The 13,578-nt window shown below is 27.3% G+C and overlaps 2 protein-coding genes across 3 annotated transcripts; one reads left to right on the top strand and one right to left on the bottom strand.

Moving 5' to 3' along the window:
* Positions 1 to 3,357: 3,357 nt before the first annotated feature.
* On the top strand, positions 3,358 to 7,566 carry LOC112687042. Of its 2 annotated transcripts, none has more exons than XM_025559569.1 (5): positions 3,358 to 4,059; positions 5,035 to 5,569; positions 5,744 to 5,846; positions 6,805 to 6,965; positions 7,045 to 7,566. In XM_025559569.1, the coding sequence occupies exons 1-5, from the start codon at positions 3,858 to 3,860 to the stop codon at positions 7,178 to 7,180; spliced, it is 1,137 nt and encodes a 378-aa protein (XP_025415354.1). In that variant the 5' UTR covers positions 3,358 to 3,857; the 3' UTR covers positions 7,181 to 7,566. The 2 variants fall into 2 exon arrangements, with proteins under 2 accessions (XP_025415354.1, XP_025415353.1); XM_025559568.1 differs by having other exon boundaries at positions 3,360 to 4,059; positions 5,035 to 5,578.
* A 1,866-nt stretch (positions 7,567 to 9,432) lies between these two features.
* On the bottom strand, positions 9,433 to 10,529 carry LOC112687003 (programmed cell death protein 5). The gene is made up of 5 exons (XM_025559508.1): positions 10,423 to 10,529; positions 10,181 to 10,293; positions 9,996 to 10,113; positions 9,755 to 9,927; positions 9,433 to 9,654 (listed from the first exon to the last, which is right to left on the bottom strand). Exons 1-5 carry the CDS (start codon positions 10,526 to 10,528, stop codon positions 9,604 to 9,606), a joined length of 561 nt encoding a protein of 186 aa, XP_025415293.1. The 5' UTR covers position 10,529; the 3' UTR covers positions 9,433 to 9,603.
* Between the last annotated feature and the right edge of the window lie 3,049 nt (positions 10,530 to 13,578).

The following is a 13,578-nucleotide window of genomic DNA, read 5'->3' on the forward strand; positions in this document are numbered from 1 at the left end:
CCCAACTAAACGCCTCATAAGGAACTGGTGCCGCAACTTAATATAGTATCTTTTATAAAAGATTAAGTACTTAATAATATTCAGGGGTGACACAAATGTGCGATTTCCTTCTCGTGTGTATAATATAACCTGTGAATTATCTTTAAAATATTTATATTACTTATTGTACTTGATGTATAGATTATAATTGTTCATAATTATGTCAAACATATTTCCAAAAAAAAAAAAAGTTTTTTCAGTTTGAAATATTAAATTATCAATTTTAAAATGACTATAGTGATTAAGGAAAAAAAAATAAATAGGGACTTTTGAAATTAAAATAATTAGAATTGGAAGATAAGAAAATATTACAAGTAAAAATGATTTCATTGCTAGAATTGTTGAAACGATGGTTAAGTTCATTAAAAAATCTAATAGTCTTGTAAAATGATCATATGTCTATTTATAGTTTATACCAATTGGCAATTATCAAATATTGTGGCAATAAATAATTATCTAGTACGCAGTATTTTCAAAATTATAAAAATATGCTTGATTTTTCACAAAAAACGGTTTATGGTTAAACGACAACGACCGGCCCTTTGGGATGCTTTTAATCAGACAGGGGCATATGCCCAGCTTGCCTCTACCCCCCCACCCATTGACGCCATTGACGTATAGTGTATACACTATCTTTTCGTTCGTATTGGATTTATCACAAAATATAATTATTTTGGATACAATCACAATAATAGATAGTCTATGTTCGTAAACACTTGAATAATAAACATCGAATATATTTTTAAAATCTATAACTTTTTTGTGGTAGTATAAAGATACCCTTGCTATCCCACAAAAATTTCTGGAGTAGCAAAAAAACCCCTCGATACCCCTTAGTGACGCATAAACTGTTTATTCATATATTATATACCTAATCAATTGTGATAATTATAAACAACTTTTTTTTAGATTTTTTTTTTAAGGAATGAATCCTACCAATATGATATTTACAATTTATACATTTTAAAATTTTCAAAAAAATATTTTAAGCCATGCAATAAAAATATACGTATTTTTTACGAATACACATGATAATGGAGGAATACTAAGATAGGAATCCTTAAAATACGTCACCAATTATATTTTAAAAAATAATGACCAATATCTCGACTATCTTCCAAGACTTAATTTTATCAATTAATTATATCTATAACGTCCATGAAAATTATATACTGTATTTGAAACTATTTGGTTAATATTTACTTAATTATGATTATTATTTGTATTTCATATTATTATAATTACTATCAATAATTAGTTATTGCGTTATAAATATTACTCATTATAACTTATTATAATCATACTATTTAATTCATATACCAGTATATAGTGCGATTAAATAGAATTATTGTCAGCGATGATATCCATATATTGATGTCATAATTAGTACGTTTGTCATTAGACATTAGGCATTGCCAAGATATTACGGTGGATCTACTACGCTCTCTAAACTAAATTGATAATACAAACATTTATATGTATTAGGTGTTTTTTTTTTGCTTTATACCAGCGGTTTTTAACCTGTGGTCCGCGGCTCTCTAGGGGTTCACAATACTCATTTCTGGGGTCCGCGACAGCCCTAACACATTAAATAAGTCAATACGTGACATGAGTGCATTATTATAATATTATTGGATTATTATTATTATTAATTTCTTTTTCATATACTTTTTACTATACAATAGATAGATCTTATTTGCATACGATGTTCAAAAACTTGTATCTTAAGAATAACACCAACCATCAAATTAAGTTGATAAAAATTCAATTTTAAGAATAATAAAAATAATTATAAATATGTATGTTTTGTTATGTCTACTAATATAATTTATTATATAAAATCATTATTATAATTTTATTATAATTTATCATTATTATATTTTTAACATGAGATGTTTTGTAAAAAAATAATGTATTAGAAAAAAATTGGTATGAGGGTCCGCAATTTCAAAAAATTTACCATCAGGGGTCCGTAATTTACAATAGGTTAAGGACCGCTGCTTTATGCCATTTTACAATGTTTTACATGTAAGATTTAGACCGTAAAACAAATTATATTAATTAAATATATTATATTCTTATTAATTATTCTTTCTTATTTAAAATCAACAACTAGATGTTATCAGTGAGTAGTTAATTTACAAAATAATAGTAACAGATAGCATAATAAAATGTTTAGGTCGTCAATTAGGCATTTTTGAAACAAAATTCGGTTAGATAGGTACAAACTCGAATTAAGATAATTTTGGACTCGAGGCCAAACAACTTTAGGAGCCGCCGAACAATTTACTTTAGATATGATGTAAATATAATTGAATAACAACATAGAAATTAAGAAAATAAAATAATAGTTTTTTCATTGAAAAGTTTCAAAACATCTAACATATTATAATCTTTTGTATAATTATATGACAATGCCCAATATTTTTAAATTGCTGTTATTATATTTATTATAGTATGATCAACATCTTTTTTGTACAACAAAACAAAGCTTTCAAGACTTAACTAACTTTACTAAAATAAACAATAACAAATAATAAATCCATGTACTAATATAGTATTATTAAAAACATATTAATCGATAAGGAACTACATTTTTTAATGTTCTTAATAGGATCAATTTCATAGCCCCTTCTAAGACCCGGTCTGCTTTAGTTAAATTCATATATATATATATATATGAAATATTTCGTGCATATGAAAGATATACTATAAATTTAGGCTCAAGAGACTTTTTTATCTGGCCCGTGCTATATTTTCAAATTACATCATACAATTTTAAAGTTTATCGTCTGTACTCGAAATAATAATTGTTATCTAAATATTGTCTAAATGCTATATGTATGTATACGTATAGCTTTCAACCATATCTGTTTATACCGAACTATTTAACTATATCAGTTTCTTCGTATCATTCGTGTCGAGCTGTCGTATGTGTTGAATTTATTATTTCGGTGTATACAAATACTATTTAAAATTCATATTTTGAATTACATTTTTTTTTTTTTTGTATGTTCTGGCCCGCTATATTTTAATTTTCTAAAAATAGGCCCTCTAATAACTTTGAGTTGCCCATCCCTGCTATAGACCATTGTTGTTTGTTCCGTGATTTGAATATAGTGAAATTGTAAAATTTAATTCCCAAAAAATCATCCAACAGCATAGTAAAGCTACTGACTGGTAGAATATTTTTATCTAAGTGAAATATAAAAAATTGTACAACATGCTTCTATACAGTGCTTGACTTTTAAGGGGACGCAGGGGGGCGAAGTACCCCTTCTAATTTTTAGAAATCTTAGCGTCCCCCTATTATTAATACGTTATAATTATAACGCTTAACAAGTTTCGGGGACGCAATTTTTTTTTAAGCAAACCGAGTCCCCCTTCTTAAATTTGGCAAATCAAGCACTGTTTCTATGTCCAAAAGCCAAGCGTAAATTAGCTTTTAAATGGATACGTGATTTTATAGCTAAAACAATATACACCAGGATGTTTCTAATCAAAAATAATAATTTAACACTGTATGTTAGGGAACACTGGATTTCTTATCAGTATAACCCCTACTCTTTAATTTTGTTCATTCACATTTGTTGCTATTGCATTTGCAATTTTTTATTTAAAAAAAATTCGATTTAACATTTACCACTTGCTAATTTTATTAGCCTAGCCGTACATTGTTTTACTTGTCTTCTAGATTTCAAATTTTGATATAATTAATTCGCTTGCCTACACATCAAGTGCCATGTGGAGACAATTTTTCGTCTGTTAATAAAAATTATTATTGAGTTTTATTCGTATTTATATGACATCTTTACACAATGTCCGAGGAAGAAGACAAATATACAATAAACGACGTTGATAATGTTGACACTAATCGATCGATCAATGAAGGTGATGGTGATGGTCAATCAGATAGTTTGTTAGTCAACGGTAATGAGAACACTCCTCCATGTCAGTTGGATATCGGACTAGGTACTCACACGGATAGTATACGTGATGACAACAACTCAAATGTCAGCGGTTAGTGTTCATACTTTATACACAATTACATTTAGGTAGTTAGATTATTTAAGAAATGAAAACTATAATTTTTTTATTTTTATAATATTTATTCAAAATCAATTTTGTCAATACATTTTCAATAAATTAAAATTTTCTAGAATTAAAAATGTATTTATATTCATTTTATCATTCATTATTTTCCAATTATTTTTAACCCATAATGTAATTGAAGATATATAAATAACTATGATAATAGTAATTAATGAAGTTGTTTATCAGTAATATATTATGTTCATTTTTTAATTGGTTGAAGTATAACATGCTAAATACTAGGTAGAAATATAGGACCTACTTAGAATATTATGTGTTAATAAAAATGCATAATTATTGGAATGTTGAAGTATGATATTGCTTTCTTTGATCCTTTCTCCTTTCACTAAATTTAAATGTTAGAATGACACAATTTATCACTGCTGTATATTGCATACTAATAAAAAGAAGCTTAAAATATTTTACAATACAATTAGATGGTTAATTTACTTCTTATATTTTTATTATTAAGTATTGGATTTGAATTTAAATTTTTTTTTTGTTAATTTTTTATAATTATACTTTCATCTACTTTCATTTTTAAATTCTTTAAAAGTTTTGATAAGAATTTCAATATTTTTAATATAAAAGTATAATTAAAAAGTTTGAAATAAATTATTTATCTCTAATCAAACTTAATTTGATTAGATAGTTGTTTAGTAAATATTTTTAATTTTGTCTTCAAAACAAATGATTATAAATTTATATGTTAACTGATATTAAAACTATCATTTAAATAACCATTTTATTGTTTAATTTTTACTTAAATTTCAAAATTATTTTGAAACCGACTACCAATCAATTCTTTTAAATAAATATGAAAACAATATTTGCACTTACATGGTTTTATTTATTTTTTTATAATTTTTAGAATATATTAAAAATATATATACTTTTTAACAGATTCTGGAGAAGCTACTGCTTGCAGTATAAAGCGTGAAGATAATCTTTTATCATTTAGACACTTTTTATGCAACAATAGTCCCAATCAAACATCAAAACCTAAAGTTGAAGTAGTGCCTAGTGTATCACAGCCTGTAAGGCCAGTCACTGAAACATCTACTTTACCAGATTTTGTCCAAGATCATCTGACCACAGATCAACCTTATGATAATAATGATCTTGATTCTCGGACAAATAGTATTGATTTAACGCGTGGAATAAATCGACCATCCATGTTTGGCCAACGTAGTAACCGTACACCTCAACAATGTGTGGTTATGCCATTAGATCTTCCATTCACCAATTCAACAACACAACCTCGTGCAACTACTCCAACAACTACCAACAGTTTACCAGACTTTTTGTCTGATGGCCCAATTGGTGTACCGGTTGTTCACCCAGTCACCAGGAATGAACAACTTACAGATCGAAACCGTATCAGCATTACTATCAATCCACAACGTGGTGCTAGACCTACAAATCAGAATTTTACTAGGTTTCAAAGGTTCCTTTAATTAAATTATTTGGGTATCGATTACCTTAGTTTCATTTGATCTGTGATTTATATAATATCAATTTACTATACATATATTGATCTTATATTTTTAATCACACAGATTTAATAATTATAAATTGATAACATTTTTTTTTATTAAATATTATTTTATAGGCACAGTCAAGTAGTTGAAGCTCGAGTGGCTCGATTAGAAGCAACAGAGCAAGATTTAAGAACAACTGTATTGAATTTAAATAATATGTTGCAACAAGCACTAGTAAGTTATACATATATGAATTTAAATTAAATCATATACTTTAAAATATGTCTTGTAATAATTTATTTTCCATAAACTGTATTTAAAAAGGTCAACTTTATTTGTGGTAATTTTAAATTTAAGCATTCATTGGTTTGATTCATAGTACATTATTATAAAAAAAGTGTGAAATCATAAAGCCACTAATAGCTGTACCAATGCATTTATATGATTTCATATTGAAACCTAATCTATGAGGAAAGTAGTCTGTATATGTTTTACCTTAAAGAAAAGTGGATTTATTTCATGCGTGCATTGGCGCAACCTGGATTGGTTTTCGGGGAGTTTGTGAATGTGGAAAAAATAAGCATTTTCTACAGGTGTTTGGTGATGATAAAGAAGTATGATTGAGTTTGGTTTATAAGTATTATTTAAATTACAAATTAAACTGTTTAAATCCTATTTCATATTGTGATAGCACAAAAAAGAGTATTATAAAATCAACTATCAAGAAATCCTAGTAGCAAGGTTATTGATGTTTTAAAGTTGAACGGAACATTACAAAATATTCTATACTGTCATGTCATTATTGTTATCAATTATAATACAAATAATATTCATATTTCATATCAATCTGCCATTTCGCGTATTAAAGATAAACCATTTTTTTTTCCTATGTAGAATTTGTAAAAACCTCAAATATTACGGGAGGAGAAGGGGATTACAACCCCCAATCCTCACTTCTAGTTTCGCCACTGCATGCGTGTAGTAATATATATAAAGATAAATAGATATCATTACTACTCATTTGTGATAATCATTGACCTTGAGCTACTCCTCAATAAATACAATTAGAAGAACATTTTTATATTCATAAATGGATTTACCTTTAATACCAATCCATTTAATAATGTTTGTAACTAAACTAACATTGTACTAAATACATGTAAAAATTAATTTTTATATTTATTATGTTTAGATAAGAGCTCAAAGAGCTGAGGACGAAGTGAGAACTTTGAGAACTTTGTTGAGGGCTAGAGAACAATCCTTTAATCCTGATAATTTATCCATGATTCCATCAACAATTTCAACCGCTGAACAAATACGTCATGGTACACGAAATGCAGAGCTTCTGCTTAAGTGAGTTTTTGTTGTAAACCACTGCAAAATATTCTTATTTATCAAATTAATAAATGATTTTTATGAAATGTCTATACAGTTTGATGAGGGATAATTTTCAAGACTTGAATAACGTAGCAGCTCGTCTTGAGCAACAGGAAACTATTCAGACTTCTAATCACCAATTATCAATTGATCCAAGTGATACAACTACAACTGATGATAATATTACATAACATTCCTGTTATTCAATTATATTAGTTCTACACGTATGATAAGGATTCATTATGTTTTATAAGTATTTGTTTACATTTTGTGCAGATTTATTGCCAAGACTGGACCTCAATTGTTTTGTTTTCTATGTAATAATTATTATTAGTATTATATATATTGCCATCCAATGCTTAAGATTGTATTTTCAAAGTAGAACTCAAGTATAAAGCAATAGTTTTTTTTGTAAATTGTATATTAGAACAGATTATTTTTAATGTAAAATCTAAAATGTAATATCAACATCTTTTTCTATAAAATAATATTGCATCAGACTGTACGTTTCAACGAAACTATAGACTATTAAGGGACACAAGTATATTGATTCAAAAATAAAATCTACTAACCATATTTCACAATTGTTAAGTACAGTTAACCAAGTACATTAATTTTACCTATATAGAACTTCAAATGTTATCACAGTGAAATTTTAGTTGTAGATATGACTAACGAAATAAAATATATTTTATTCATAAAATAGTTTGATTTTCATTGCCTTTTAGTACATTTAATATGAAAATCATAACTCATCAGTAAAAAACTGACATTTATCAAGATCTAAAAAATAACTACACATTCGTCATTTAATGAACATCATACAGAATTAACACAAAAGCAATTTCAAGTTTATGATAAACCAAAAAAAAATAGAATTTATATTATTTTAATTATGTTAGTTGAATCAACAAATTATTGAAAAAAATTAATTGCCTAGGTTTGTTGATATATTTCTAATTTAATTATAATTATGATCATATTTAATCTTTCAAGGTGGAGTTAAATTACATGTGTGTACTTTACATCTACATTTAAATAATTTATCTTAAACTTCCAAAATCTTCTTGACCTGAAGAAAATATAAAACTTTATGATTTTCAAGTTTTGATATGATATATATTAAAAAAATGAGTAAGGCTGTAAATATTACCTTAATATTATATGCTTAGGTAGTGAAGTGTGATTTGTTTGTTAAAAACTTTGAAAAAATATTCATTAAAATTTTTGTTAGAATTTTATCAAAATTAGCTTATTCACACATTGAAATATACTAAATACAATTTCATGTTTAAAATGGTAATAACTATAGCTTCAATCAAATTAAATAATAGTATTGAATGAAAATTCCAATTGTGTGAAATAATTCATATCTTAGTCTTGATTTCAGGTTTCAAACAAAAAATGATTATTTTAAACTCATCACTTTTGTGACAAAGCACTAAAATTATTGTTGGTTAAATATTTCCTATTAAAAAATGTCATGAAAAACCTACACAAAAAGTAAACTTATTAATATTGAAAATATTTAATAGAAAAAATAATTGAATAAATCAACAAGAGTAAAGAATTAAAAATTTCATGAAATTAAAAATAGAGAAAATTGGTTGTTATCAATTAAGTTTCAAAAAGATTCAAACAAGTCAAACCTACATTGTAATGTACTGCAAACAAAATTTTGACAGTAACTAAATATATTATAGCTATTTTACTACATTGTTACAAAATATGGAAATAAATACTACTCGTATAATCAATAGTTTTACTGGTTCATATATATATATAAAAAAGTAAAAGTTAAACTATAATCATAAATTTAAATTTGTATACATTAAACCTAATAAGTTTTTTACTTATTAAATAAAGTAGTATATATTAAATACACTAAACTTAAATATTTATTTAATTTTTTTTAACTCAAATACTGGAACAAATTTAAAAATATTTTATTCGTATTTCAAATATAAAATGAATATTTAACTCAAGAAAAAACAGTAATTAATTTGTTTAAAATAAATTATTAGATCCCCATCTATACTATATAATACTTATTGTGAACAATTTTCACAGCATAACATTTTATAAAGCAACAATATAACTGAAGTTATCAATGATCATTGTATTTTAGAATTTATCAATAATAATAAGAGTATTATAAAACTAAATATATATATGACACAATATCTTTATAATTCAATTTGAATATTGGATATGATTTAGAGTTAATATTATCAGAATAATAGAGATTGGTAGGAAATAAAATATTGTTTCTTTCAGGTATTAAATAAAATCTGTAGGGTTTTACCATTGGGTATCCTTCCTAATCCCATGAATCATGTTATCGGTTTTTTATTTTTACTGTCACTTATCAAACCTTCTTATTATACAAAAAATTATATGTATAGATTGTAGATTTCTACAATAAAATAAAAAAAAAACAAAATAAAATCTCAAGTTATTTTATTATGATTATTTTTTTATTTTTTGACAGGAAATATAATTTGTTAAAAATTCATTACTTCATAATAGCTACTTAATGTATTAGTAAAAAATTATATTTATATATTTATTTATATTATGTTATAAAATATTTTTAAGATGAAATAATTTAATATTAGTAATCTTCAGAATCAGAATCATCAAGAGCTGCTCTCCTTCGATCAAACTAAAAAAAAAAAAAAAATTAGCAATATATCTAACCAAAAATCAACTGTTTAAACAGTATAAATAAATCATTGAAAGAAAAAATGTCAAGTGGGATTTACCTTAACTGTAGTTTTACGCTCTTGTGATTGCATCTGGCTGTTAACTTGTTCTAATAAACCAATAAGTTCATCTTCTCCTAATTTATTGACAATTTGTCCAGATTGTGCCATCCTAAGTAACATATTTTCTACCATACGTCCTTTTTCTGGCTTACCAATCATCAAAGTATTCACTATAAATACAAAATTCAAAATAATGGTTAATATTAATATCTCTAAGTATTCATAGTATAAATTATACGTCTTGCTCGAGCAGCTTGGTTCAATACTTGAGTAAGTATTGAGTGTTTCATATCCTCAACAGCTTGACGCTGTTGTTCAGCTTGTTTTTGTTTTTCAGCAGTATTTTCTCCTTGCAACTAAGCAAACATACATTTTATCATGATACATGATAGAGAAAAATAATATCTCAAATATAGCACTTACTCCTCCTCCGAGTTCCGACTGCATCTGCGACATTCTTTTCGCACGGAGGTTTTCTAACTCTGTGTCTTCCATCTTAGATGTTGGTGACAAACGGTAACTTTTACGTTTAACACCTGAGCACAGATGCGGTTAGATTTTACCTTATCGTAGTTAACTGATTTGATAGGAAAAATTGAAACTGTGCTGGATAGAGAACAAGCATTGGCACAATAATTATTCAATGCGATAAACTGGAAACGTACCAAAACTATGTGTATGGAGTAATTGCAAACGTTTAGTCGTCCAGGATTTCGAGGTTTGAAAGACGGAATACGATATGTAAACACGAGGAACGATAACAGATATCATAGCAAGAATAGTGTTGCCAACACATTATTTACCAGTTAAACCACAGAATTTACTGATAGTCGAATGTTTTATACATAGAGTAATACTACTATATGTATATTTATGTAATAGCAATATTATTCTATCCGGTGATGCCCACACACTGTACCTAGTGTGGCTTAAGCCACACTTATTTTCTGAGTGGCTGCCTGGTAGTATTGGGAAGTAGGAACACTATAATCTGTAGACTTAATAAGTTGTAATATAAATATGTAATAATGTAACATTGTAATTAGTTTAAAGTATAACTAATAACTAACTGTTTATTTGTAATATGAATGAATATAAATACAGCAAGACGTGAACAAGATATAAATGATATAATAATATATTAAATACCACAGATATCTATATTATACTAGATGACGAACTTCCGATATCTCTTGAAGCACCCATTGATTATGTTATCATTTGTCCGCCATGTTTTGGGTTGGCAAAATATTGTATCAACATTATTCCCCACACCTCACAATATTAATTATACACTATTTAGTAACTAATATTTATTAAATATGCCTGTTTCTTATGTTGCATACGGTTGTTCAAATCGCTTTAAAAGTAATTCCTCGATTCACTTTTTTCGGTACGTATGAAGTATAGATAATATGATTTAAAAACACCTCAACATTTACATTTTTAATTGCAACGTATATTCTGTACATTCTCTGTATCTGTATATTCTCAAATAGCTGAAACATTCCAGCCTCATTCGTGCACCGATCCCGAAAACGATACAATTATTGAAATTCAACAATTTCTATCAGCTTCGCTACCTATGTCGCTACCTGCAAAACCCATCTTTCCTGGTGAAATGCAGTATATAATTAAAAAATTACCTCCCGGTAAGGCACCTGGAAATGACCTCATTACAAACAAAATTCTGAAAAATCTGTCTCTCAAAACTATATCATTGCTCACCCACATATATAATTCTATGCTAAGATTTTCCCACTTCTCTAAAATCTGGAAATTTGCAGTCATTATACTTGTACACAAACCAAATAAACCTAACACTTATCTTCGTCATACCGTCCCATAAGTTTACTTCCAGTCCTTGGTAAACTTTTCGAAAAGGCCCTCCTGAAAAGATTACGTCCCATCCTTCAAAACAACCATATCATACCGAATAATTAGTTTGGTTTTTGAAACAGGCACTCAACAATCCATCAAGTTCATCGTCTTACTGATGAAATCTCAACTGCTCTCGAAAAAAAAGAATACAGTTCTGGACTTTTTTTAGATATTGCTCAAGCATTCGATAAAGTCTGGCACGATGGCTTACTATACAAATTAAAACTTTTCATGCCAGCTCCCTACTATCTTATTATCAAATCTTACCTACAAAATCGTTCGTTTGTCGTACGACAGGGGAACGATATTTCATCTACCCACCCAATATATGCTAAAGTTCCACAGGGTAGTGATCTATCCCCTGATATATATAATGTATTCACAGCAGACATCCCTCAATCTAGTAACACCCTTCTAGCAACATACGCTGATGACATAGCTATTCTTTTCTCCAGTCCAAATCCTATTTTAGCTTCAGCTGAACTCCAGGATCATGCTAATAAAATTGAAGAATGGGCTAAAAAATGGAAAATAAAAATTAATACGGAAAAGTCTGTACAAATTACTTTTACGTTAAAACATTCTCCCTGTGAATGCCCTCAATTAATTATGAACAACGCCCCCATCCCTGTCCAAACCAAAATTAAGTACTTAGGCATAACGCTTGATAAAAGACTAACTTGGAGCCCCCCCCCAAAAAGAAAATCATCGAACAACAGACTTCACCTCCTCCGACCACTTCTAAACTCCAAAATAACACTCCAAAACAAACTTATTACATATAAGTCAATCATAAGACCAATCTGGGGTCCAGCAAATCCCTCGAACATCAGGCCAATTCAGGCTTTTCAATCAATTGCGCTAAGGTTAGTAACCAAACTTGGAAAACAAACCCTACTACAGTATATCAGTACATAAACATTTATTTTATATATTTTAATTAATATATATATATATAATAGTTAAAACTAAATATAGTAAGTATAGTGATATGGTTTTGTGTATTTAAATAAGTCATTTTATTTATTGTATACACATTGATTACGAGTATAATATAATCAATATATATTATACACATTATGTAAATAATCAATAGTGCAATTTTAAATTAATATTCTCAATTCTATAATGAAATTTAATTTTGATTAAACGTAATGAAAAATGTTTAATTTAATAATTTAGTGTGTTCAACTATTTTATATAGTGTAAAGTAATATTGTTTTGCCAACCGAAAACATGGCGGACGTATGATAATCTTGCGTCCCCGGGCTTCACTTCTCTCAATGGAAAACATCGGTAGTTCGTTATCTAGTATAATATAGATATCTGTGTTAAATACATATAGATATCTATACATCTAGTGATAATTTATTTTTAGATATTAGACAACGACTGATTAACTATTTTCCCTCACTCTATAACACTCATTTTTATGATTTTGGTTTGGAGGTGGAGGTTGAATATCGACTATTATAAAGATGATAAGACTGTATTGAATGTTATTTTTAAAAACTTTCTGGAATTTAGGAATAATTATATTCTCGTAATATTATTTGCTATCAGCCAACCAGACGTCCAGCGGCACTAAGCCTGAGTGCAGACTAATTTGTATTGATTGACTTATTGTCCATCATTACGATGATTAAATGTGTGCACTGTGCCGTGTGCTTTAAGTTTTTAACTTTGTGATTTGAAAGTTTAAAAGTAAAAGCAATTTCTACGAAGAACTAGAATACGAACATTCAATTTTGAATTTTCTATGTTATTTAAACGTCGGCCGGTTAGTAAAAGTTATTAATAATTATTTATTAAAAATTAATCAAATGTATTAATCAAAATGTTAAATATTTTATATTAATGGTTTGTTTCCTAATTTCATTATTTTAAAGTTTATTTGTAGACAATGACAATTTGCGAAATTTGTGGACGCGAAAGAGGAG

Source organism: Sipha flava, unplaced genomic scaffold, assembly GCF_003268045.1.
Source record: "Sipha flava isolate LNK unplaced genomic scaffold, YSA_version1 32_pilon_pilon, whole genome shotgun sequence".
Taxonomy (NCBI): domain Eukaryota; kingdom Metazoa; phylum Arthropoda; class Insecta; order Hemiptera; family Aphididae; genus Sipha; species Sipha flava.

Bases quoted from the DNA above. Each gene is read 5' to 3' on its own strand.
- LOC112687042 (XM_025559568.1), top strand. From the start codon at position 3,858: ATGTCCGAGGAAGAAGACAAATATACAATAAACGACGTTGATAATGTT. The intron at 4,060-5,034 runs GTTAGTGTTCAT...ACTTTTTAACAG, and splicing joins CAACAACTCAAATGTCAGCG to ATTCTGGAGAAGCTACTGCT. The intron at 6,966-7,044 runs GTGAGTTTTTGT...ATGTCTATACAG, and splicing joins AATGCAGAGCTTCTGCTTAA to TTTGATGAGGGATAATTTTC.
- LOC112687003 (XM_025559508.1), bottom strand. From the start codon at position 10,528: ATGATATCTGTTATCGTTCCTCGTGTTTACATATCGTATTCCGTCTTT. The intron at 10,114-10,180 runs GTAAGTGCTATA...ATGTTTGCTTAG, and splicing joins AGTCGGAACTCGGAGGAGGA to TTGCAAGGAGAAAATACTGC. The intron at 9,655-9,754 runs GTAAATCCCACT...TTTTTTTTTTAG, and splicing joins AGCGTAAAACTACAGTTAAG to TTTGATCGAAGGAGAGCAGC.